The sequence below is a fragment of the Triticum urartu genome, chromosome 2A (assembly GCF_056163025.1).
Source record: "Triticum urartu cultivar PI428250 chromosome 2A, HENAU_Tu73, whole genome shotgun sequence".
Classification (NCBI taxonomy): domain Eukaryota; kingdom Viridiplantae; phylum Streptophyta; class Magnoliopsida; order Poales; family Poaceae; genus Triticum; species Triticum urartu.
In genome coordinates, this window is record NC_141874.1 from 754,568,450 (window position 1) to 754,592,319 (window position 23,870).

At 43.1% G+C, this 23,870-nt stretch overlaps 2 protein-coding genes and 1 long non-coding RNA gene across 3 annotated transcripts; 2 read left to right on the forward strand and 1 right to left on the reverse strand.

Annotated features, from left to right (window-relative positions):
• Positions 1 to 7,698: 7,698 nt before the first annotated feature.
• LOC147987816 (uncharacterized) lies at positions 7,699 to 10,007 on the forward strand. Its single transcript, XR_015617726.1, has 2 exons — positions 7,699 to 7,852; positions 8,411 to 10,007. It is a non-coding gene; the product is annotated as an uncharacterized LOC147987816 (long non-coding RNA).
• Positions 10,008 to 12,874: 2,867 nt separating this feature from the next.
• LOC125540528 (pre-mRNA cleavage factor Im 25 kDa subunit 2) lies at positions 12,875 to 16,961 on the forward strand. The gene is made up of 7 exons (XM_048704148.2): positions 12,875 to 13,135; positions 14,697 to 14,742; positions 14,898 to 14,991; positions 15,084 to 15,157; positions 15,818 to 15,904; positions 15,989 to 16,099; positions 16,569 to 16,961. Exons 1-7 carry the CDS (start codon positions 13,008 to 13,010, stop codon positions 16,638 to 16,640), a joined length of 612 nt encoding a protein of 203 aa, XP_048560105.1. The 5' UTR covers positions 12,875 to 13,007; the 3' UTR covers positions 16,641 to 16,961.
• A 143-nt stretch (positions 16,962 to 17,104) lies between these two features.
• LOC147987817 (uncharacterized) lies at positions 17,105 to 19,269 on the reverse strand. Its single transcript, XM_087545480.1, has 2 exons — positions 18,575 to 19,269; positions 17,105 to 18,085 (listed from the first exon to the last, which is right to left on the reverse strand). The coding sequence occupies exons 1-2, from the start codon at positions 19,267 to 19,269 to the stop codon at positions 17,506 to 17,508; spliced, it is 1,275 nt and encodes a 424-aa protein (XP_087401606.1). The 3' UTR covers positions 17,105 to 17,505.
• Positions 19,270 to 23,870: the final 4,601 nt, after the last annotated feature.

Here is a 23,870-nt window from a genome sequence, read left to right on the forward strand (position 1 = left end):
AACAACATACGTTGTTCCCTTTGTCATCGGTATGTTACTTGCCCGAGATTCGATCGTTGATATTCCTATACCTAGTTCAATCTCGTTACCGGCAAGTCTCTTTACTCGTTCTGTAATACATCATCCCGCAACTAACTCATTTAGTTGCAATGCTTGCAAGGCTTAAGTGATGTGCATTACCGAGAGGGCCCAGAGATACCTCTCCGACAATCGGAGTGACAAATCCTAATCTCGAAATACGCCAACCCAACATCTACCTTTGGAGAGACCTGTAATGCTCCTTTATAATCACCCAGTTACGTTGTGACGTTTGGTAGCACCCAAAGTGTTCCTCCGGCAAACGGGAGTTGCATAATCTCATAGTCATAGGAACATGTATATGTCATGAAGAAAGCAATAGCAACATACTAAACGATCGGGTGCTAAGCTAATGGAATGGGTCATGTCCATCAGATCATTCAACTAATGATGTGACCTCGTTAATCAAATAACAACACTTTGTTCATGGTTAGGAAACATAACCATCTTTGATTAACGAGCTAGTCAAGTAGAGGCATACTAGTGACACTAAGTTTGTCTATGTATTCACACATGTATTATCTTTCCGGTTAATACAATTCTAGCATGAATAATAAATATTTATCATGATATAAGGAAATAAATAATAAATTTATTATTGCCTCTAGGGCATATTTCCTTCAGTCTCCCACTTGCACTAGAGTCAATAATCTAGATTATACAGTAATGATTCTAACACCCATGGAGCCTTGGTGCTGATCATGTTTTGCTCGTGGAAGAGGCTTAGTCAACGGGTCTGCAACATTCAGATCCGTATGTATCTTGCAAATCTCTATGTCTCCCACCTGGACTAGATCCCGGATGGAAATGAAGCGTCTCTTGATGTGCTTGGTTCTCTTGTGAAATCTGGATTCCTTTGCCAAGGCAATTGCACCAGTATTGTCACAAAAGATTTTCATTGGACCTGATGCACTAGGTATGACACCTAGATCGGATATGAACTCCTTCATCCAGACTCCTTCATTTGCTGCTTCCGAAGCAGCTATGTACTCTGCTTCACATGTAGATCCCGCTACGACGCTTTGTTTAGAACTGCACCAACTGACAGCTCCACCGTTTAATGTAAACACGTATCCGGTTTGCGATTTAGAATCGTCCGGATCAGTGTCAAAGCTTGCATCAACGTAACCATTTACGACGAGCTCTTTGTCACCTCCATATACAAGAAGCATATCCTTAGTCCTTTTCAGGTATTTCAGGATGTTCTTGACCGCTGTCCAGTGATCCACTCCTGGATTACTTTGGTACCTCCCTGCTAGACTTATAGCAAGGCACACATCAGGTCTGGTACACAGCATTGCATACATGATAGATCCTATGGCTGATGCATAGGGAAAATCTTTCATATTCTCTCTATCTTCTGCAGTGGTCGGGCATTGAGTCTTACTCAATTTCACACCTTGTAACACAGGCAAGAATCCTTTCTTTGCTTGATCCATTTTGAACTTCTTCAAAATTTTGTCAAGGTATGTTGTTTGTGAAAGTCCAATTAAGCGTCTTGATATATCTTTATAGATCTTAATGCCTAATATGTAAGCAGCTTCACCGAGGTCTTTCATTGAAAAACTCTTATTCAAGTATCCTTTTATGCTATCCAGAAATTCTATATCATTTCCAATTAATAATATGTCATCCACATATAATATCAGAAATGCTACAGAGCTCCCACTCACTTTCTTGTAAATACAGGCTTCTCCAAAAGTCTGTATAAAACCAAATGCTTTGATCACACTATCAAAGCGTTTATTCCAACTCCGAGAGGCTTGCACCAGTCCATAAATGGATCGCTGGAGCTTGCACACTTTGTTAGCTCCTTTTGGATCGACAAAACCTTCTGGTTGCATCATATACAACTTTTCTTCCAGAAATCCATTCAGGAATGCAGTTTTGACATTCATCTGCCAAATTTCATAATCATAAAATGCGGCAATTGCTAACATGATTCGGACAGACTTAAGCATCGCTACGGGTGAGAAGGTCTCATCGTAGTCAATCCCTTGAACTTGTCGAAAACCTTTTGCGACAAGTCGAGCTTTGTAGACAGTAACATTACCATCAACGTCAGTCTTCTTCTTGAAGATCCATTTATTCTCAATTGCTTGCCGATCATCGGGCAAGTCAACCAAAGTCCATACTTTGTTCTCATACATGGATCCCATCTCAGATTTCATGGCTTCAAGCCACTTTGCGGAATCTGGGCTCGCCATCGCTTCTTCATAGTTCGTAGGTTCATCATGATCTAGCATCATGACTTCCAGAACGGGATTACCGTACCACTTTGGCGCGGATCTTACTCTGGTTGATCTACGAGGTTCATTAGTATCTTGTTCTTAAGTTTCATGATCATGATCATTAACTTCCTCTCTAACTGGTGTAGGTGTCACAGGAACAGTTTTCTGTGATGTACTACTTTCCAATAAGGGAGCAGGTACAGTTACCTCATCAAGTTCTACTTTACTCCCACTCACTTCTTTCGAGAGAAACTCCTTCTCTAGAAAGTTTCCGAATTTAGCAACAAAAGTCTTGCCTTCGGATCTGTGATAGAAGGTGTATCCAATAGTTTCCTTTGGATATCCTATGAAGACACATTTCTCCGATTTGGGTTCGAGCTTATCAGGTTGAAGCTTTTTCCCATAAGCATCGCAGCCCCAAACTTTTAGAAACGACAACTTTGGTTTCTTGCCAAACCACAGTTCATAAGGTGTCGTCTCAACGGATTTTGATGGTGCCCTATTTAACGTGAATGCGGCCGTCTCTAGAGCGTATCCCCAAAACGATAGCGGTAAATCAGTAAGAGACATCATAGATCGCACCATATCCAGTAAAGTACGATTACGACGTTCGGACACACCATTACAGTGAGGTGTTCCGGGTGGCGTGAGTTGCGAAACTATTCCACAATTTTTCAAATGTACACCAAACTCGTAACTCAAATATTCTCCTCCACGATCAGATCGTAGAAACTTTATTTTCTTGTTACGATGATTTTCAACTTCACTCTGAAATTCCTTGAACTTTTCAAATGTTTCAGACTTATGTTTCATTAAGTAGATATACCCATATCTGCTTAAATCATCTGTGAAGGTGAGAAAATAACGATATCCGCCACGAGCCTCAACATTCATCGGACCACATACATCTGTATGTATGATTTCCAACAAATCTGTTGCTCTCTCCATAGTGCCGGAGAACGGTGTTTTGGTCATCTTGCCCATGAGGCACGGTTCGCAAATACCAAGTGATTCATAATCAAGTGGTTCCAAAAGTCCATCAGTATGGAGTTTCTTCATGCGCTTTACACCGATATGACCTAAACGGCAGTGCCACAAATAAGTTGCACTCTCATTATCAACTCTGCATCTTTTGGTTTCAACATTATGAATATGTGTGTTACTACTATCGAGATTCAATAAGAATAGACCACTCTTCAAGGGTGCATGACCATAAAAGATATTACTCATATAAATAGAACAACCATTATTCTCTGATTTAAATGAATAACCGTCTTGCATCAAACAAGATCCAGATATAATGTTCATGCTCAACGCTGGCACCAAATAACAATTATTTAGGTCTAATATTAATCCCGAAGGTAGATGTAGAGGTAGCGTGCCGACCGCGATCACATCGACTTTGGAACCGTTTCCCACACGCATCGTCACCTCGTCCTTAGCCAATCTTCGCTTAATCCGTAGCTCCTGTTTCGAGTTGCAAATATTAGCAACAGAACCAGTATCAAATACCCAGGTGCTACTGCGAGCATTAGTAAGGTACACATCAATAACATGTATATCACATATACCTTTGTTCACCTTGCCATCCTTCTTATCCGCCAAATACTTGGGGCAGTTCCGCTTCTAGTGACCAGTCTTCTTGCAGTAGAAGCACTCAGTTTCAGGCTTAGGTCCAGACTTGGGTTTCTTCTCTTGAGCAGCAACTGGCTTGCCATTCTTCTTGAAGTTCCCCTTCTTCTTTCCTTTGCCCTTTTTCTTGAAACTAGTGGTCTTGTTGACCATCAACACTTGATGCTCCTTCTTGATTTCTACCTCCGCAGCTTTCAGCATCGCGAAGAGCTCGGGAATAGTCTTGTTCATCCCTTGCATATTATAGTTCATCACGAAGCTCTTGTAGCTTGGTGGCAGTGATTGGAGAATTCTGTCAATGACGCAATCATCTGGAAGATTAACTCCCAATTGAATCAAGTGATTATTATACCCAGACATTTTGAGTATATGCTCACTGACAGAACTGTTCTCCTCCATCTTGCAGCTATAGAACTTATTGGAGACTTCATATCTCTCAATCCGGGCATTTGCTTGAAATATTAACTTCAACTCCTGGAACATCTCTTATGCTCCATGACGTTCAAAACATCGTTGAAGTCCCGATTCTAAGCCGTAAAGCATGGCACACTGAACTATCGAGTAGTCATCAGCTTTGCTCTGCCAGACGTTCATAACATCTGGTGTTGCTCCAGCAGCAGGCCTGGCACCCAGCGGTGCTTCCAGGACGTAATTCTTCTGTGCAGCAATGAGGATAATCCTCAAGTTACGGACCCAGTCCGTGTAATTGCTACCATCATCTTTCAACTTTGCTTTCTCAAGGAACGCATTAAAATTCAACGGAACAACAGCACGAGCCATCTATCTACAATCAACATAAACAAGCAAGATACTATCAGGTACTAAGTTCATGATAAATTTAAGTTCAATTAATCATATTACTTAAGAACTCCCACTTAGATAGACATCCCTCTAATCCTCTAAGTGATCACGTGATCCAAATCAACTAAACCATGTCCGATCATCACGTGAGATGGAGTAGTTCTACCGGCGAACATCGTTATGTTGATCATATCTACTATATGATTCACGCTCGACCTTTCGGTCTCCGTGTTCCGAGACCATATCTGTATATGCTTGGCTCGTCAAGTATAACCTGAGTATTCCGCGTGTGCAACTGTTTTGCACCCGTTGTATTTGAACGTAGAACCTATCACACCCGATCATCACGTGGTGTCTCAGCACGAAGAACTTTCGCAAAGGTGCATACTCAGGGAGAACACTTCTTGATAATTTAGTGAGAGATCATCTTATAATGCTACCATCAATCAAAGCAAGATAAGATGCATAAAAGATAAACATCACGTGCAATCAATATAAGTGATATGATATGGCCATCATCATCTTGTGCTTGGGATCTCCATCTCCGAAGCACCGTCGTGATCACCATCGTCACCGGCGCGACACCTTGATCTCCATCGTAGCATCGTTGTCATCTCGCCAATCTTATGCTTCCACGACTATCACTACCGCTTAGTAATAAAGTAAAGCATTACATCGCGATTGCATTGCATACAATAAAGCGACAACCATATGGCTCCTGTCAGTTGCCGATAACTTGGTTACAAAACATGATCATCTCATACAATAAAATTCAGCATCATGTCTTGACCATATCACATCACAACATGCCCTGCAAAAACAAGTTAGACGTCCTCTACTTTGTTGTTGCAAGTTTTTACGTGGCTGCTACGGGCTTAAGCAAGAACCAATCTCACCTACGCATCAAAACCACAACGATAGTTTGTCAAATAGACTCCGTTTTAACCTTCGCAAGGACCGGGCGTAGCCATACTTGGTTCAACTAAAGTTGGAGAGACAGTCGCCCGCAAGCCACCTATGTGGAAAGCACGTCGGGGGAACCGGTCTCGCGTAAGCGTACGCGTAATGTTGGTCCGGGTCGTCTCGTCCAACAATGCCGCCGAACCAAAGTATGACATGCTGGTAGGCAGTATGACTTATATCACCCACAACTCACTTGTGTTCTACTCGTGCATATAACATCAACATAAATAACCTAGGCTCGGATGCCACTGTTGGGATTCGTAGTAATTTCAAAAAAAATTCCTACGCACACGCAAGATCATGTGATGCATAGCAACGAGGGGGGAGAGTGTTGTCTACGTACCCACGCAGACCGACTGCGGAAGCATTGACGCAACATAGAGGAAGTAGTCGTACGTCTTCACGATCCAACCGATCAAGTACCGAAACTACGGCACCTCCGAGTTCGAGCACACGTTCAGCTCGATGACGATCCCCGGACTCCGATCCAGCAAAGTGTCGGGGAAGAGTTCCTTCAGCACGACGGCGTGGTGACGATCTTGATGCACTACAGCAGCAGGGTTTCGCCTAAACTCCGCTACAGTATTATCGAGGAATATGGTGGCTGGGGGCACCGCACACGGCTAAGGAATAGATCACGTGGATCAACTTGTGTGTTCTAGGGTGCCTCTACCTTAGTATATAAAGTACTAGAGGGGGGGAGGCTGGCCGGCCAAGGTGTGTCGCGCCAGGAGAGTCCTACTCCCTCTGGGAGTAGGATTCCCCCCCCCCCCCCCAATCCTAGTTGGAATAGGATTCGCGGAGGGAAAAAAGAGAGGGAGGAGGCCGGCCACCTCTCCTAGTCCTAATAGGACTAGGGGAGGGAGGGTGGCGCGCAGCCCATCTAGGGCAGCCCCTTCTGTTTTCCACTAAGGCCCACTAAGGCCCATATAGCTCCCCGGGGGGTTCCGGTAACCTCCCGGTACTCCGGTAAAATCCCGATTTCACCCAGAACACTTCCGATATCCAAACATAGGCTTCCAATATATCAATCTTTACGTCTCGACCATTTCGAGACTCCTCGTCATGTCCCCGATCTCATCCGGGACTCCGAACTCCTTCGGTACATCAAAACTCATAAACTCATAATATAACTGTCATCGAAACCTTAAGCGTGCGGACCCTACGGGTTCGAGAACAATGTAGACATGACCGAGACACGTCTCCGGTCAATAACCAATAGCGGGACCTGGATGCCCATATTGGCTCCTACATATTCTACGAAGATCTTTATCGGTCAGACCGCATAACAACATACGTTGTTCCCTTTGTCATCGGTATGTTACTTGCCCGAGATTCGATCGTTGATATTCCTATACCTAGTTCAATCTCGTTACCGGCAAGTCTCTTTACTCGTTCTGTAATACATCATCCCGCAACTAACTCATTTAGTTGCAATGCTTGCAAGGCTTAAGTGATGTGCATTACCGAGAGGGCCCAGAGATACCTCTCCGACAATCGGAGTGACAAATCCTAATCTCGAAATACGCCAACCCAACATCTACCTTTGGAGACACCTGTAATGCTCCTTTATAATCACCCAGTTACGTTGTGACGTTTGGTAGCACCCAAAGTGTTCCTCCGGCAAACGGGAGTTGCATAATCTCATAGTCATAGGAACATGTATATGTCATGAAGAAAGCAATAGCAACATACTAAACGATCGGGTGCTAAGCTAATGGAATGGATCATGTCAATCAGATCATTCAACTAATGATGTGACCTCGTTAATCAAATAACAACACTTTGTTCATGGTTAGGAAACATAACCATCTTTGATTAACGAGCTAGTCAAGTAGAGGCATACTAGTGACACTAAGTTTGTCTATGTATTCACACATGTATTATGTTTCCGGTTAATACAATTCTAGCATGAATAATAAACATTTATCATGATATAAGGAAAAAAATAATAACTTTATTATTGCCTCTAGGGCATATTTCCTTCATCCCCGGCCTAATTGTGGCATGCACTCAGCTTCCCCGATCCATCCCCTCCTACCCATCCGGCCCTTCCTCGATGGCCCGCATGTGACGAGCCCCTACGCGGGGTAAGAAGGGGGATCGCGCGAGGTGGAGCACTCCAGCCCCCTCCTAGCCCTACCACGGTGAGGCCTCCTTTCCCTCTCTCCCTGCCTGAGCCATAGGCTGGCGGCGCTGAGGTCGATCTGCTCATGCACACACTGTTGCTGTGACATGATGACAGCCACGACCCACTTTTTCTTCCAGTTCCTTGTTTTTGTGGTGGATGCATCCATGATTATTTGTTTCAACTATTGATTTTCAGTTTAGTCAATCAAACCCATTCCGATGCTGCTCTTTTACTTGTACAAATAAACTATTGTTCACTAAACTGAGCAGCTAGCTACTGGTGTCTCAAAGATTAAGCGCAGGTTGGTACTTATGGTTAGGCCTGCCTCAAGTAGAGGAAGAAGAGGAGGCCTGAAAGAGAGAGGCCGCAAGGTAGAAGCCTTTTGATTAGGAGGCAGTCCAGCAAGTTGGACGAACTGCTGATAAAGAGATAGTTCTATTCTGAATTTTTATCTGAAAAGCAAGATTGGATCATAGGTGTATGTTGGCTATGTCTCTCACGGTGTGTGGAACCAGTTATTGGTTAATTTCATCTTGTTTGTTGACATTGATGGTGTTGTCCATTGGTTTAACAGAAATTTGTTGAAGCTAAAGATGAAGAGGAACTCGTGGAAGAGGGAAAAAATGACATGGTAGAAACTCATTCACACATATCAGGGTCATAGTGAGAGGATTGATCTGCTTGATTCGCTCCTGATGGTCGGTGGATTGTTTCTGGTAGGGCTAAGAGTTCTGTGAAGGTAAGATTTTGATCCAACCTATTAAGTAGTACCACACAAATTACAGGAGAATCTGTTGTTTGGTCCAACCTATAAAGGTGCCATATATGCTCAGTTGCTCACAACAGTGCTAATATTAACAAGGTGAATAAACTCCTGCTCTAGCGGAAGATATCCTTTATATTTTTGGGGTCACTGATACCTGTACAAAAACATAAGATGTTTTCCTAGATAACATCTTTCCTCCAAAATAATTTATATATCATCTAGACTTGGTTAGTTATAACTTTTGCTTTCTGTTCTTTCCACACGCTTCTGTAGGTTCAAATGACAATTGTTAAATTTTGGGACCTTAAGACTTTTTAGTTGATTGCATCCTCTAGACCGGGAGGTATAATAGCATATCCCAATTGTCTAATTGATGATTCAGAAAGCTCTGGCTCTACTCATGTATATCAGTTTATATTCGGATTGTGAAGTACTCCTTCTATAAAGAAATATAAGAGCGTTTAGTTCTATAAAACATATTTATATGTAGTTATCCAACAAATTTATGTCCTAGAATCTTACAACTTCTCTTAAGCTGTTTTTTTGCAGGAAAGCTGTATTTGATCATAACCTTGGCTTAAATGCAATTTAATTTCAACCTCAAATTTGGTGATTTTTTGAATGGGCACAACTGTGTCGGTAGAGGACTAGAGGTTGACAGTTATGAATTTTGTGATAATCTTCGGTTATACTGTTATATATAGCACTTTCCAGGTTATATGGTTCACATTCTCTGAGCCAATTCACAATGACCATTCCAGATTTGGGCCTTGCGTTTTTAAATTATTTTGTAACATTTTGGTTGATCTTTGATGCTGCTCCTTAATTTTTTACATTGACTGGTGTAGAACTAAATGAGTGTTGCCATTCAAGGGAAGCCCCAAGCTTTTAAACAGTATATGAATGTTGTTAGCTTGGTCCTTCACAAATAAGTCCCTTGATGTGTGTCATCTATCATTGCGTATAAGATCTGGTCTTTCTATTTTGCATTGATTTTTCTTCTCCCGGTGCACTGAATCTGCAAGGGCGTGTAGACGGCAGGATGAGCAACAGCATGCCGGTGGTAAGACAGGGCGTGTTGGCGTACGCAAAGAAGCCATGCATGAATCTTCGTGGCGGATGCTTGCTGGCCGTAGTGGCAGCACCAATTCAAGCTGGGAGGCGGGAAGCTGGAGTAGCAGGAACGATTGGTCGTCCATTAGGCATGAACCCAACTCCACTATACTCCCTTTTCTTTCCGTAACCAATTCTTTGGAGCAGACATGTGGGTACAGTTACATAGCCTGAAGATTGTTTGCTTTTTTTGGTTAGTTCAGATTTAGATTTCTCAGATATTCACTATTTGATCAATCGATCCATGTAGATCTCATTGACATCACTACAAGAAACCTGTTAATTCATGACAGATTTCGGATGACGTTCTCAGAATCCGTCACAGATAGGGTGCCCATCGATCATGGTTTCTCTAGTTCGTCACGGAAAACGTCATGGATTAGCAAGATGAAAATAGGCCCCCAAAGCGGTAGCCCCGTTATGACGGACACAGAGAAACCATCACGGAAACAGTCATGGAACGAGCAGTTGGGCCTTTTTTTATTTATACACCATCCAGTTCGTCACGGATGGCTCATGTTGATGTGCCATATGTTTTTTTCTTCTTTTGGCCAATATGTTAGTCCTTGCTACGTCCCGTGCTACACATGGTGCCATGCGAGCTTGCAGTAGTATGGGCCCACATGTAAGTGTAGCAGAGCAAGAAATGAGCCGAGACGATGCCACATCAGCTTCGCCGAAAAGTGCGGGTCCCACATGTCAGTATGACACAGAGAAACGATGCCACATCAGCTTCGCCGAAAAGTGCGGGTCCCACATGTCAGTATGACACAGAGAAATAACAAAAAAATATTAATAGCGCTCAAGGTGTTTGAAATATGACTATCTGATGTACTGGCGTATAGAGGAAGTTCCATGGATTTACTGGCGTATAGAAATATGACTATCTGATGTACTCGTATGACTTAGCTGAGTTCCCTCTTTCTGTAACAAGGCTCTCTTTTAAAGTTGTTTCGCTGTCCTCAGTCCTCGTGATCTCGGAATCAGTATTTAGTTGATAACTATGGCAACAAAGGATAGTTTGCGAACAAGGTTCTCATCCCTTATATTTATTTTGGCACGGAAAAGCACTGTGATTAAATCTGTTGAGTACGCCCTTATAGCAGACTAGAAGTAAGCTTCATATGAATGGACCTTGAATGTTGTTATTGATAAAGAACTGAATATAAGATACGTTTACAATTATGTGAGGAAGCGAGCATCGATTATAAGGAGGTAGAGATGTCCATGGTGGAGCTGGTGGACAGTATGGTACGTATAAGAGAACCGTGAGTGGTTGAGTACCAACTGCGGCGGCTTGGCTGCCTCTGAAAGTGGTAGCAATTCCGGGCCAGCAAGGCTCACGCGTGCCAAGATGGAAAGCATCAACCACGACTCCACGATGCCGACATGTACAGCGCCGCCGGCTTCGATGGGAGCGGGCTTCCGGATCATCACAAGGAGCTAATTAAGGAGCCACATTACGTTAGTATTGCAGCGCACCACATGCTTAATTTTTCTATGAGCCAGGTTAAATTAATTAGTATTTTCTTTTAGGTATTCTTAGTGCAAAAATGTCAAAAAAGTGGATGAGCTTCCAGGTAAAACCGTAACAACAGTATATTTTCAACTATCAAGCCTTTTGATTTGAAAAAATATAGTCACAATTATCTTCCGTGTGCATGTAAATTTCCATGAAAATTGACGAGATTTGTGCGACATTTTAAAAAAATCACGATATTTTTTTAGAGCATTAAAACATCAATCATAAAAAACAATTTTTGTGCAAATTTACAAGTTCTTGAAGCATCATGAATATGTACACTTTCAAACAATCCATTTGGTACGATCAATCTTTTTTGTGAATTTAAATAAGATCCTTTTCCTTCACTAAATAGCTTCAACATGGAGACTCTAATAGAGTAGAACTATATTTTGCGACTGGCTGGACAATTTGGACGTGATAGTAGGAGAGAAACAACGCAAGAAATAGGACAAAAACTTGACCGATAAGAAGGAAGGATGTCCAACAAAAATATGGTGATAACGCATGAATACCGGCGCTGGTCGACCGATTCAAAGGTTCCCGAGTAAAATGAATAGATACTAGACATAAATACTCTAACATTTGTGCTACTGTTATTACATACCATACAATTACAAGCTCGAAAATGCTGATAAAACCTAAAATACCGGGAACACAAAATCATATGGCAAAAAACCTAGAAAGCCTACGCGTGCTCACTACTGCGGATAAACATCATAGCTACACTACTATGCTTAGATCGCACATAATAGTTAGAAGTGGTTTGCATATAATCAAACAATAAATTTGTGCATGAAATTATTTGTTTTGTAAAATTAATGATATAGTAGTTGAATGCAATCATTGAAGGTTTTTTAAAGAGAAATACAGTACCAGCGAGCTCCACATCGGTATCGGTCTACCTAATCATCATGTATCAATGGCAAATATTAACGTGCTCCCTCTTACCCTCTCTTTTTACATGTGAGGTAAGTAGGTAAGAGTTAATCAGAGGGAGCATGTTAAGACTACTCTATATTAATGACACAGGGGAGTTGGGGTTTGAATTTGATGAATAAAGCAAAATAAGATCATGCAATCGGATTCGATGCATTATTTGAAGGTGAAAATTGTGGACAAACAATTAAAAGAAATAACTCGGGACTACAATTACATTTGTTTCATAGTGGGAATGGCAGATGAAACAATGCCACTTAAGAAAAAATATCATAACTTCATGGCTAAAGAGACTTGGACAAGATAAACAAAGTGAAAAAAAACAATCTACATGTATTTAAGTAATATATCTACATCAAGGTAGCCCTCAATTCATACATTAATAACTACAAATATGCATTTCCTTTTCAAACTATCATATTTAATTAACGAATGTTTCCATGTGAGAATTCTCAAAAGTTCTTTTATCTTTATACCACAACTGCACATCCAAATTATCTCACCTTAAGCACTCTGTTCTTTTAATTCTTTTTTGAGGGTACTCTGTTTTTTTAATTAAAGTGTGATTTTTTATATCCCAGTGCAACGTACGGGCATATTTACTAGTATCTATACAAATCCAGACCAAACCGTGGCTGTAGACGGAAGGAAGTGGGCCTGTCTGTATATCACGAAACCGACCGAGCCCAAGCAGCGACCGAGACGCCGACCTGACCCGACCCCGACCCCACCCCCCACCATCAGCCTCTCCTCCCCCGCCGCCGCCACCACCGGCGACCACCGGAGCCCGAGAAGAAAACCGCGAGCGCCCCGCGAATCGAAGCGGAGGAGATGGTGGGCGCCTCGACGTCGTCGGTGGTGAACGTGTACCCGCTCGCCAACTACACGTTCGGCACCAAGGAGCCCAAGATGGAGAAGGACACCTCCGTCGCCGACCGCCTTGCCCGCATGAAGGTCAAGTAAGTGCGCCTCCCCGCCCTCGGCCTCCCTGATCCACTCCATGAACCGCTCTCGCCGGAAGCCCTGAACACTAGAGCTCGGATTATTCCCCGGGTCGAAGATCCCCGTCGTTAGTTTCGATGTCATCAGCAGAGTCCCCTGCGCCGGCGAGTTCCGCGGGGGAATGTCTGGAGGTGGCCAGATCGTTGCCTACTTTGGTCAAAATTTGAAATTTACTCCGCCTGGACGCTTTGTATTAGCTCAGATCAGTATAAGAACTCTGGAAATCGCTTCATGGAAACCTAGATCTGTGTGTTGATATATGAATTTTGATTGGATTTTTGGCTATCTATTCAGGGTTGAAAGCTGCCGGTGGCTTGAAATAACTGCACAAATGCAGAGCAATCTAGTTTACTCGATGTGCTTAGCAGGGGAACTTTAATAAGTATGGAGCTTGGCAAATTTTGTTTTTTGTAACGGCATAACTTGTAATTATGCCACTTTATGTTACAAATTGTTCCTTGTACCATGCATTATTGTTGGGACAAGATCAAATTGTTGCATATCTGTAGTCAAATTTTGAACATCATGTTGCTAAGGCTGCTTGGTTTTAGCTCGGATTTAGGTACTGCAGAAATTGCTTCGTGGAAACCCAGTGTTCTGTGTATCTGCCTGTATGCTAATATAGGTGCTTTTGTTAGTTTGATGGCTTTCTGTTGAGGGTTGTAAGCTGGTGCTGGCTTGGAATAGCAGAAGAAATGCCGACCAATCTAGTTTATGAGGTCGACCATTTCCTCTCTGTTCGTGGTTACATTACTTTGTGTAGTTCCTTTACTAGATGTGCTTATCAGGGGAACTGCAATAATTATGGGGCTTGGCAGATTTCTTTTGTAATCATGGAGCATTATGTAATTAATGGTTCCTTATGTCGGAGTATACCATGGAGCATTATTGGAAGAAGACCAAATTTCCATGTTTTTAGTCAAATTTCGAACATCTTGTTGCGAATGCTGCTCTTATTTAGCATGGATTTAGGTACTGTGGAACTTACTTGATGAAAACAGAGTGTTATGTGAATCTGTCTGTATGTTAATAAAAATAGGTGTTTTTGTTAGTTTGATGGCTTTCTGTTGCGCGTTGTAAGCTGGTGCTGGCTTGAAATAACAGCAGAAATGCCGAGCAATCTAGTTCCTGAGGTTGACTACTCCCTCTTGTTTCAGGATTGCATTACTGTGTGTAGTTTCTTTAATAGATGTGTGTAGTAGGGGAACTACAATGGTTATGTTGCCTGGTGGATCCTTTTTTTTTGCCAAGGATGTAACTTGTAATTATGGTGCACTTTGTAACAAATAGTTATAAAAGATAATTTGTTGGTAGAATGGCCTGGAATGTCAAGTCAATATGTATCATAAAGGAAATCCATATAGAAGCTTCGGTGGTTCTTCAATTGGTTGTAGGTTTATGTACATTCTGTTTTGTGTCTTAAGTACCCTGCGAACAGCTTGGCTTCTTTGCTAAATATGTTTCTTAACCTTGTCCTGTCAAGTGGATCAACCAACTAATTACTTTGACAAATGGCAGCTACATGAAAGAAGGAATGCGGACAAGTGTTGAAGCAATCCTGCTGGTATGTTTCTATTCTTCCATCTCATCATTATGTTCATATACATTTTTGTGACTGAACACATCCAATTGTTGACAAATTTCCTGCAGTAACAATTGTTCAGTGGACGTATTAATTTGGCAAATAAACTGAAATATTCATTGCATTATCCTGTTCAGGTGCAAGAGCACAATCACCCCCACATACTGTTATTGCAAATTGGGAACACATTTTGCAAACTTCCTGGTGGACGTTTGAAGCCTGGGGAAAATGGTGAGTTTTCTGTTGCTTCACTCTTCTATTTTGTTCCTCATACATGGGGTCATCTGCTTTGGCTGTTTGCTTACGTGACTTGAATTCTACAGAAATTGAGGGCCTGAAAAGAAAGTTGTGCAGCAAACTTGCAGTGAACTCACCTTCCTTTCCACCTAACTGGCAGGTATTTGAGTCCAAGAGAAGTTCAGTTCCTTTTTTGTTAATGGTCAATGGCCATACCATTTCGCATAATTATGTTGGAACTGGTCACTTTGTACCTTACTGAATCATAGTTAATCCAACTGCACTGAAGACTATCTACATCTGGAAGAAATAAAAGATTGAACTGCGATTTCAGCTTCTTTGACCCATCTATAACAGTCATATTTATGGCATGTCCTGTGTCCGAGAGGAAAAATTTATAGCATGTCATTAACATTATATAGCTCCGTATGTACTATGTTGTGGCTGTGCCTAAATGGAACAGTGACACGGGTGCTAAGTGCTAACTACAGAAATCGCTATCACAATTTCCACTATTTAAAACATGAACCACCTACCATCACCCCAGCATAATTTCCTGTGTCCACATGCTTATGAAACAATATTCGAAGTGGACATCTGTAGAAGACATGCAACACTGACGTGTAGTCTTTACTTACCGAAGTATGAAATACGTTGAATCAGCATGAACTTGCGTGTCTAGCTTCTTACAGTAATCTTGGGTTCCTGTCCTATTGACAGCATGCTCACTTTGTTGCTATGAGATGTTTTTTAACGTAGACCTTGTGTAATGTAAACTGTATCCATTCCTATAAAGCTGTAATGTGTTTTTCACTTACAGGTTGGTGAGTGTGTTGCTGTTTGGTGGAGGCCAAACTTTGAAACCGTGATGTATCCTTATTGCCCTCCACATATAACCAAGCCCAAGGTACATTCTTGCTTAAGAGGTTTTTTTACCATCTATTGTTGGGATTTGGGATTAGATAATGAAAATGACCAATGTGATGAACAGGAATGCAAGAAGCTTTTCATTGTTCATCTAACTGAAAGAGAGTATTTCGCTGTTCCAAGGAACTTGAAGCTACTTGCTGTTCCACTGTTTGAACTCTATGACAATGTTCAGGTAATTGGCACTCCCCCATGCTGAATGTTAGCTTTCCTTGATGTTTAGAAACATTGTATTCATCCCTCGAGTGTGTCTAGATATATATGCCTTAATAAATTTCCAGTGACATGTTGTAATTTTCATCACAAGAATCTGACCCCATACAACTGTTTTTGTCTTGCTTCACATAAATGAATGATGGTACTATTGAATTGATCTCTGTGAGAAAGAATCCATCTCTTGTAGTTATGAAACCACTTCAATCTGGATTCCTTTTGGCACCATCAGTTTTTACCATTTTTATTTCTGTTTAACCAGGCAATAGGGATAGGATGGCTGTAACATGCATTTTTTTTAATGAAATTCAGACCCCACACAAAGTTTGCTCAAGCATGCTATATTTTGCTCTGTGACTTGTATTATTACATCGTGCCGTTATCAAGGTTTTTGTGGTGAAAGTCTGAAATCTGTTTCTATTTGTATGCAGCGGTATGGACCTGTAATTTCCACCATCCCGCAGCAGCTGTCTAGGTTCCAATTCAACATGGTGAGCTCATAAGGGTGATGAGATAGTGTTCCCAAGGCCTCTTTCGGCAGCCCACTCCGAGCGTCTCTTCGACATCAAACTGGCTAATCAACTTAGCATGACTTGTTTTCTCAGTAACCATGTTTCCATGAATTATGCGGCATTCGCACTATTAGTCTAAAAACTAGACATGTACCTATGTTTGTTCTTTCATTTTGCGATTCCGTTAGTACATCTCAACTGTGTTGTATGTGTGGTGTATTTTGTGGTGGTTGTTCCGTGTTCTAATTTATTTGTGTATATGTACCAATGTATGTATTTATAATTTGCATGATCTGCTGTAGTAACTTGTCAGACTCGCTTTCTATTGTCCGCCAATGAATTGGGAATGTTTTGTAAGGAGCTACCCCTTCAAATTACAAGCTTCCTTATTATTTTCGGCAGTGTACCATAATCTTTTAAGCTTTTCGGTATTGTAAGCCTTTTTGAATGCCTGCACCCTTGGTCATGTATAAGTTCACGCATGTTCAGTAGGCTATGGATCATTACATGGCCCTTCAACTGGTAGGTGTGGATGTTTGCCTTGCTGAGCTAAAAGGTGACCAAAATCCTTTCAAAAAAAAAAGAGGTGACCAAAATGCCAAAAGCATCTGTAATTTGGTCTGAGATCATAACGTTGCTGTTGTCTGCTTCACATATTCAAATAATAAAAACCATTTTAGTTATGCAATTTCTCTCTTAGACAAACCCAGTAAATTCCAGAAGAACATTTTCATTATGCAATTTCTCCCTTACACACCCCATTATATAATATACAGGCATATTGAGGAGCCTCCATCGCAGCCACTGTGTGGGAACACATGATGAGATGTTTGGGAACACATGATGAGCTCCTGAATCAATTATCCATAGGGAACTCTGCGGTCAAGCATGGCGTGTATGGAAATGAACTTCGTAAGAATTCATAGCCTTCACTAAACCCATGGTAGCGTGTCGGGCGCATGTTTCCCAGGTATTGGAACTTCGAGCTACTCAAATGATAGGCCATTCCTCTCTGCAAGGACTCGCTCAGAAAGAGAACTTCTTCATGAGGGTGAAATCCAAGGATGTAAAAATCTTTGGTGCCAAGGACATCCTTATTTTCCTGCTTAGCTTGTTCTTTGTAATCTGGAGATCTATCACGAGGGGGATTATCGTTGACGTCTTCTATGATCCAAGACCCCTGAGCATCCGGATTGTATCTCAGATCTGCTTGCATACGGCCAAGGACAAGATCTGTCTCATACTTTAAGACCCACTCGGTAGGAGCACGAGCCTCGTCGAGGATCCATACTTGAAGCCAGCGATGAGAAGCGATTGATGCAAGATACACACCTTTCTCCGATTTTCCGAGTCGTTGTTGTGGAACTTCTTGGGCCTTGGTAATAATACCTTGGGGTGGCTTGATTACTTGGTACTTGCCACTTAACAAAGATATTCTGCAGATAAACAAATATATGTAGTAGTTACAAAATTACAAATTCAAAAACATACATATCTTATAGATCGAATGATATTTCAGTGGCAGTTTTTCTACTAAAAAAAGAGAGGATAATCCCTTAGCCTCAGCAAGCATCCATTGATGTTGAAGCTCCGAATTCATCCTATCTAGGTCAAATTTCAACCTTAAAGTTATCTGGGAAACGTCATATTTTTAAGGCCTCCCAGCGAACTCACTTAGATCCATCGGATCATGATCTAACGGAAGAGAATTCTCTGCACAGCTTGCCATTTTTTTGTGCGACATGACAATTTTCGCCATCGATCATGACAATTTCTGTAAATTTCACATGGCAATTACTTGAAAACGCATGGCAAGTTTGCGCGTTCGCTGGGAAGACGCTCCCATCGAATGTTCGTCAGATAACGCCGTCCAATTTCGAAGAGAGAGAGAGAGAGAGAGAGAGAGAGAGAGAGAAGGGTAGTACCTCATGACAAAATGGTGGTGCACGTAGAGGTGTCCATGCCAGTAGACGGCGCGTCTTTGGTTCATGCGAGACCAAGGCACGTCGGCGATGGTCCCGAAGGCCTCCCCCTGCCGCCGGAAGGACCTCTCCTCCCACCTGTTAGTCCTGGAGGAGTACACGTGCAGCAGCATCGGCGACGGCGGCCACTCCCACCCCGCCGCCCGTGGTCCCCGGCTCCAAGGAACCTCCGGGACGGCGAACACCTCGTAGTGCGGCGACACGGCGGGATCGAACGCGATGTAGTCGTAGTGGCGGAAGAAGAGCTCCTTGGTGTCGCGGCGGCGCGGCCGCGGCGGCAGCACGGCCCACCGCCGCGCGGCCGGGCTCACCACGTAGCCGCCCAGCAGGAGGAGGAGGCCATTGCAGTGGTCCTTGACGAGCACGTCACAGCCCCAGTCGGGAAGGCGCCGGAGGAACTTGGCGGTGGCCACGGACGAGGCCGGCGAGGGGGGGCATGCGAAGAGGTGCGTGAACTCGCGGCCTTGGAAGTTGATGAGGATGCCGGCGAGCGGGAGGCGTGGGGGGTCCATGAGGCGGCGGGCGTCGACGGCGGCGCGCCAGGAGCTGTGCACGCACCGCGCCGCGGCGAGGACGTGCGGAGGGAGGCGGCGGAGGACGTCGGCGAGCAGGTCCTCGGGCAGCTGGTCCATGGCCATGATCGATCTGTGCCGTCCCGTGCTGTATCTGTGCGCTTTTGTGGACGCAGTCCGGATCCCTAACGAGACCGAGAGTCCGAGACCGACGCAATCCGGATGACTCACGATTACTCGTGAGCAGGAAAATTAACTGGCCGGCACACGTTCGCTTCGAGCTGGTGATTTCCTGCGTCGACGGCGGGCGGAAGACCATGCATGCGGCTGCCGGAGCTCAGCCACCTCCTGTCCCTGCAGTAGGGTTGCTGCCGCCGGCGATCAAGAGTTCAAGACTGTGTTCCAGGCCAGTGGATCAACTGATGCCCAGCCAGAGTGGTGTTCATGGCCAAATCTTCTGGAGATACGCTTTTGAAGTGCTGCCGTTTTGATCCTATTATTAGTTATTACCCTCCTCATCTTAGTTTCTCAGTGCTGTTTGTTCTGTACCATAATCTACGTCTGTCAATGCTATATATGTTGGATTGTATTGAATGCGTTTTGCACTCCCCTACAGCCACACCACAAAATGCAAACGTGATCAAACCAACTTAATCACATCCAAGTGTCCACGTTACAACAATGGTCTACCAATCAGATCAACGGTTCAAATCAAGTGTTTTGCCATTAGACTACCCCAAAACGTCCCCATGCTAGACAACCCAATGATCGTTAGCTCTAGGAAAAAAGACCACGTCCGTGATCTAATCTCACTAAACCGACCAACGCCGCCGGCCGCCGCCACTCCATGCACTCTCCCCGATGTCTACGCCCCGGTGGCCATACAGTCTTGAGGACACCTCGGCCCACTCCGTCCATTTCATCATTGCCTCCTCCAGATGAGTTGCTCTGTCTGCTTCTCCTTTTGCACTCTCTTGCTCTACCACCTTCACATTCGGTACATACTTGATCTATTGTGGGTTGCATCACAGCTGGCTCCTCCATACTTGCATCTTGGCTCCCAAAAGATACTTCCCTTCTTGTAAACACAAATTTGCTTACATCATCATCATCTTCTGCATTATCTGGAGGATACACTACTTGCTAGGAATTGGGTGTGCCACATCTGCATCTTCAGGCTGAACATATCTGCAATTTCTGGCTCATTTGATTTAATCTTGCAACGATTAATCACTAGAGGTAGCTGCCTTATTGGGAAATTGACCACATCATCCTTAGTGAAGTTTGCATTCAAACTGTCATCGTGGTCAAGATATAGACTAAATGAGTAATGGCCAAGTGACACAAATGTAAGCATCCAATCTGTGTCACTATCTCCTCTGATTTCTCTCAACACATTCCTCTTGATTGACATAATGGGAATGCAGTAATAGACCTTGAGCCTGCCTGCCATCTCCCATCCTATCTCCTCAACTAGGTGTTCAATCATGATTGGAGACCAAGTATCTGTATCAACTTCATCATACCATAGTTCATGACCATTGAGATAAGAACAATTGCTACCTTGCCCAAGAAATATCCACATAGTTAAAATGAACTAAAAACTTCTTGCTGCGCTTACCTGCATACATCAAAATAGAGCACAACAAAACAGAGCCTCAGAAACACAGGCAAGCAACCACCTTTGAGCACCAAAAACCCTATTAACACCAAAAACCCTATACCACCACTGTATGATCCAGAATCTACTCAGCCGTTTCTACATCCAACAAAACATAGCGCATATACGTCTTAATCCCCTACAGACAACAAACTTTTCCAACCCAAAACCCTATACACCGAAACCCCCCAAATCCTGGCCCAAAACCCTATCCAAATCTTCAAATTATAGATGGCCATAACTGACTAAAAAACTCAACATCCACAATGCCAAAACCTAAATTTCTATCCTAGATATTATAGCGCAAGAACCATGAGGGCTTACTGTAGTTGGGCTCCGGAGCACCATCGGATCGACAAACAAGCGACATCCCGCTGAAAGAGCTTCAGTGACGAGATGCGGCACGCCTCCGCGGTGACTCTCACCCTTCCCCAAGAACTGGCACCAGAGATGGTGCGCTGCTGCCGACAATTGCCTCCACCCGCCTCTTCCTGCGCCACCTATCCCCTCCTCCCCTTTCATTATGATCAAAGCCGAAGAGATAGGGAGATGGGAGGAATTACAGAGCAAACTAGGGATTTTCTTGTAAAAACATTGGGCAACATCCCGCAACCACCAGCTAGCGCCTCCCACTGGTCAACATGTGGTCAAATCGAGCAACAATGAGTGGCATACGATGAACAGTGACTGTATAATCACGTCTTGTCGTATTCAGTGACCGTATTGGATGTACTTTTAAGTACAGTGACCAAAGCGTGCTTTCTTTGCAAGTTCAAGCACCGCCAATGCATTTAACTCCTTTTGGAATGATTCAATAAAGGCGGAAGTTGTTGGTTTTCAAAGTATCATATCGATGTGGAGGTACATTATCTTGGCACGAATGATTACCAATAGAGTAACACGGGATAGAAATGGTGATTACACCCAGGAGGTGGTTAAAACAGCGTTATTCCAGATATTCCCAACAAAGGTGCTGGGGCCAGATGGCTTCCCAGCCCATTTCTTTCAGTGACATTGGGAGTTATGTGGGGCTGATGTCACAACGGTAGTTCTAAGGATTATTAATGGCACTGAATCGGTAGAAAGTATTAATGAGACTATGTTGGTTTTAGTACCAAATGTAAAAAATCCCACCCTTCTGTCACAGTTCATGCCTATTTCATTGTACAATATTTTGTATAAAATTGCTTCGAAAATCATATACAATAGGCTGGAACTAGTGTTGCCAGAGATAATACCAGAAGAATAGTACACGTTCGCCCCAGGTAGACTTATTACTGATAACATAATCACTGCTTGTGAATGCTTGCACTACATGAAAAGGAATACTGCAAAGAAAAACAGAAGTTTGCGCCCTAGCTATATATGATGATGTCATATGATAGGGTGAAGTGGGATTACTTGCAAGCAATAATGTTGAATCCGTGTTTCACAGAGCATTGGGTGCATATTGTCATGAGTATCTTGAGGTCAGTTACATTTTCTATTTTGTTCAATGGCAAGAAACTACAAGAGTTCAAACCTTCACATGGAATTCGATAGGGAGATCCAGTATCACCATATCTATTCCTGATAGTAGAAGAGGGTCTTTTGTGCCTCCTAAAATCTATCAATGAGTCATCCAACTTGACTGGTATTAAGGGTGCGTTTGGATCCCTTGCCGGTTTACCTTGCTAGGCAAAGCTAGGCTTGCCGACGGAGGCTAGCCGATTTGGCTTGCTTGCTCGATAGAACAAAAAGCAGGAAACCGCTGGCAACAAGGCAAGCTAGCTCAGGAACCAAATCCATCGCTCCCTTGCTTGGCCAAGCTAAGAAAGCGCTTGTCGGATAACCAAACACACCCTAGGTGTCCCCTTCGGCGGCGCCGGTTAACCATTTATTATTTGCTGATAACAACCTGCTGTTTTTTAGGCCTAGTGCTGGTGGGCTAATGAGATAAACTAATTGTTGACCACTTATTGCAGAGCTTCATGGCACGGGATAAATTATGACAAATCATCTATTTTCTTCAGCAAAGGGTGTCCAAATAGCATAAGAGAGGAAGTTAAGGGGTTGTTACATGTTCCAAATGATACATTGAGTGCAATGTATTTGTGAATGCCATCGGATGTGGGGTGCTCAAAAAACGATGACTTCAAGTATCTCAAGGACTACCCATGGAGTAGAGTACAAGGATGGATTGAACAAACAATGTCAAGTGGAGGTAAAGAGGTATTAGTGAAGTCAGTTTGTTTATTCTATGTTCTGGTTCAAGTCACCTCGCGGCCTTACTGAACATTTAAATATGTTGATACGAAAGTTTTAGTGGGGCAGCAAGGAAGGAAACGCAAGCCTAGCTGGGCTTCATGGGAGGCAATGAGACAACCAAATAGCATGGGAGGCCTTGGCTTCAAATATTTTGAGTTGTTTAATTTGGTTTCGTTAGCAAAACAGGCATGGCATATTCTTTAGACTCCAGAATCTTTGAGTGCATTTTTTTAAGAGTGCATACTTCCCCAATGGAACTATCTTCTCTGCGGAGCTAGGAAGTCACCCAAGCCAAATATGGCATTCAATCCTTGAGGGGAGGGATATTTTGAAACAATGTTTGATTCGTCGAATCAGTAATGGTGAAAGAACCAATATATGGACTGAACAACTGGATCCTAGGGATGTCATGGTGCAACCATATGGACGTCGCTCTAACAATCCTCCAAAGCTAGTTTATTTCTTAATTGACCACACTTCGGCCTCGTGGAGTCTGACTAAACTTGAGGAAGTTTGCCTTCGAATCGATATCACCGCTATTCGATAGATACCATTATGCACTTCAAATATTCCCAACTATTGGGCATGGAACTTTGAAAAGAATTGTGAATTTTCTATTCGGTCAGCCTACAGGATGATGGTGGCTACAAAAATGAGAAGAGGTTCCTGGCTAGATGGCGCGGCTAGTTCTTCCAGTGCTGACCGCGGTGCCACTTCAGGGAAGCTTCTGTGGAGATCCCCGGTCAAGGAAGATTCGTATGTTCCTGTGGAGATTAGCAAAGCACACCATTCCCAGAGAAGATGTCTGGGCCAACAGGAA

What these genes read in the sequence shown, in the direction of transcription:
- LOC125540528 (XM_048704148.2), top strand. Translation starts at nt 13,008, where the DNA reads ATGGTGGGCGCCTCGACGTCGTCGGTGGTGAACGTGTACCCGCTCGCC. An exon ending in TTTGAAGCCTGGGGAAAATG is followed by an intron (nt 14,992 to 15,083) that starts GTGAGTTTTCTG and finishes TGAATTCTACAG; the next exon opens with AAATTGAGGGCCTGAAAAGA. An exon ending in CCTTTCCACCTAACTGGCAG is followed by an intron (nt 15,158 to 15,817) that starts GTATTTGAGTCC and finishes TTTCACTTACAG; the next exon opens with GTTGGTGAGTGTGTTGCTGT.
- LOC147987817 (XM_087545480.1), bottom strand. Translation starts at nt 19,269, where the DNA reads ATGGCCATGGACCAGCTGCCCGAGGACCTGCTCGCCGACGTCCTCCGC. An exon ending in CACCACCATTTTGTCATGAG is followed by an intron (nt 18,086 to 18,574) that starts GTACTACCCTTC and finishes GTTTATCTGCAG; the next exon opens with AATATCTTTGTTAAGTGGCA.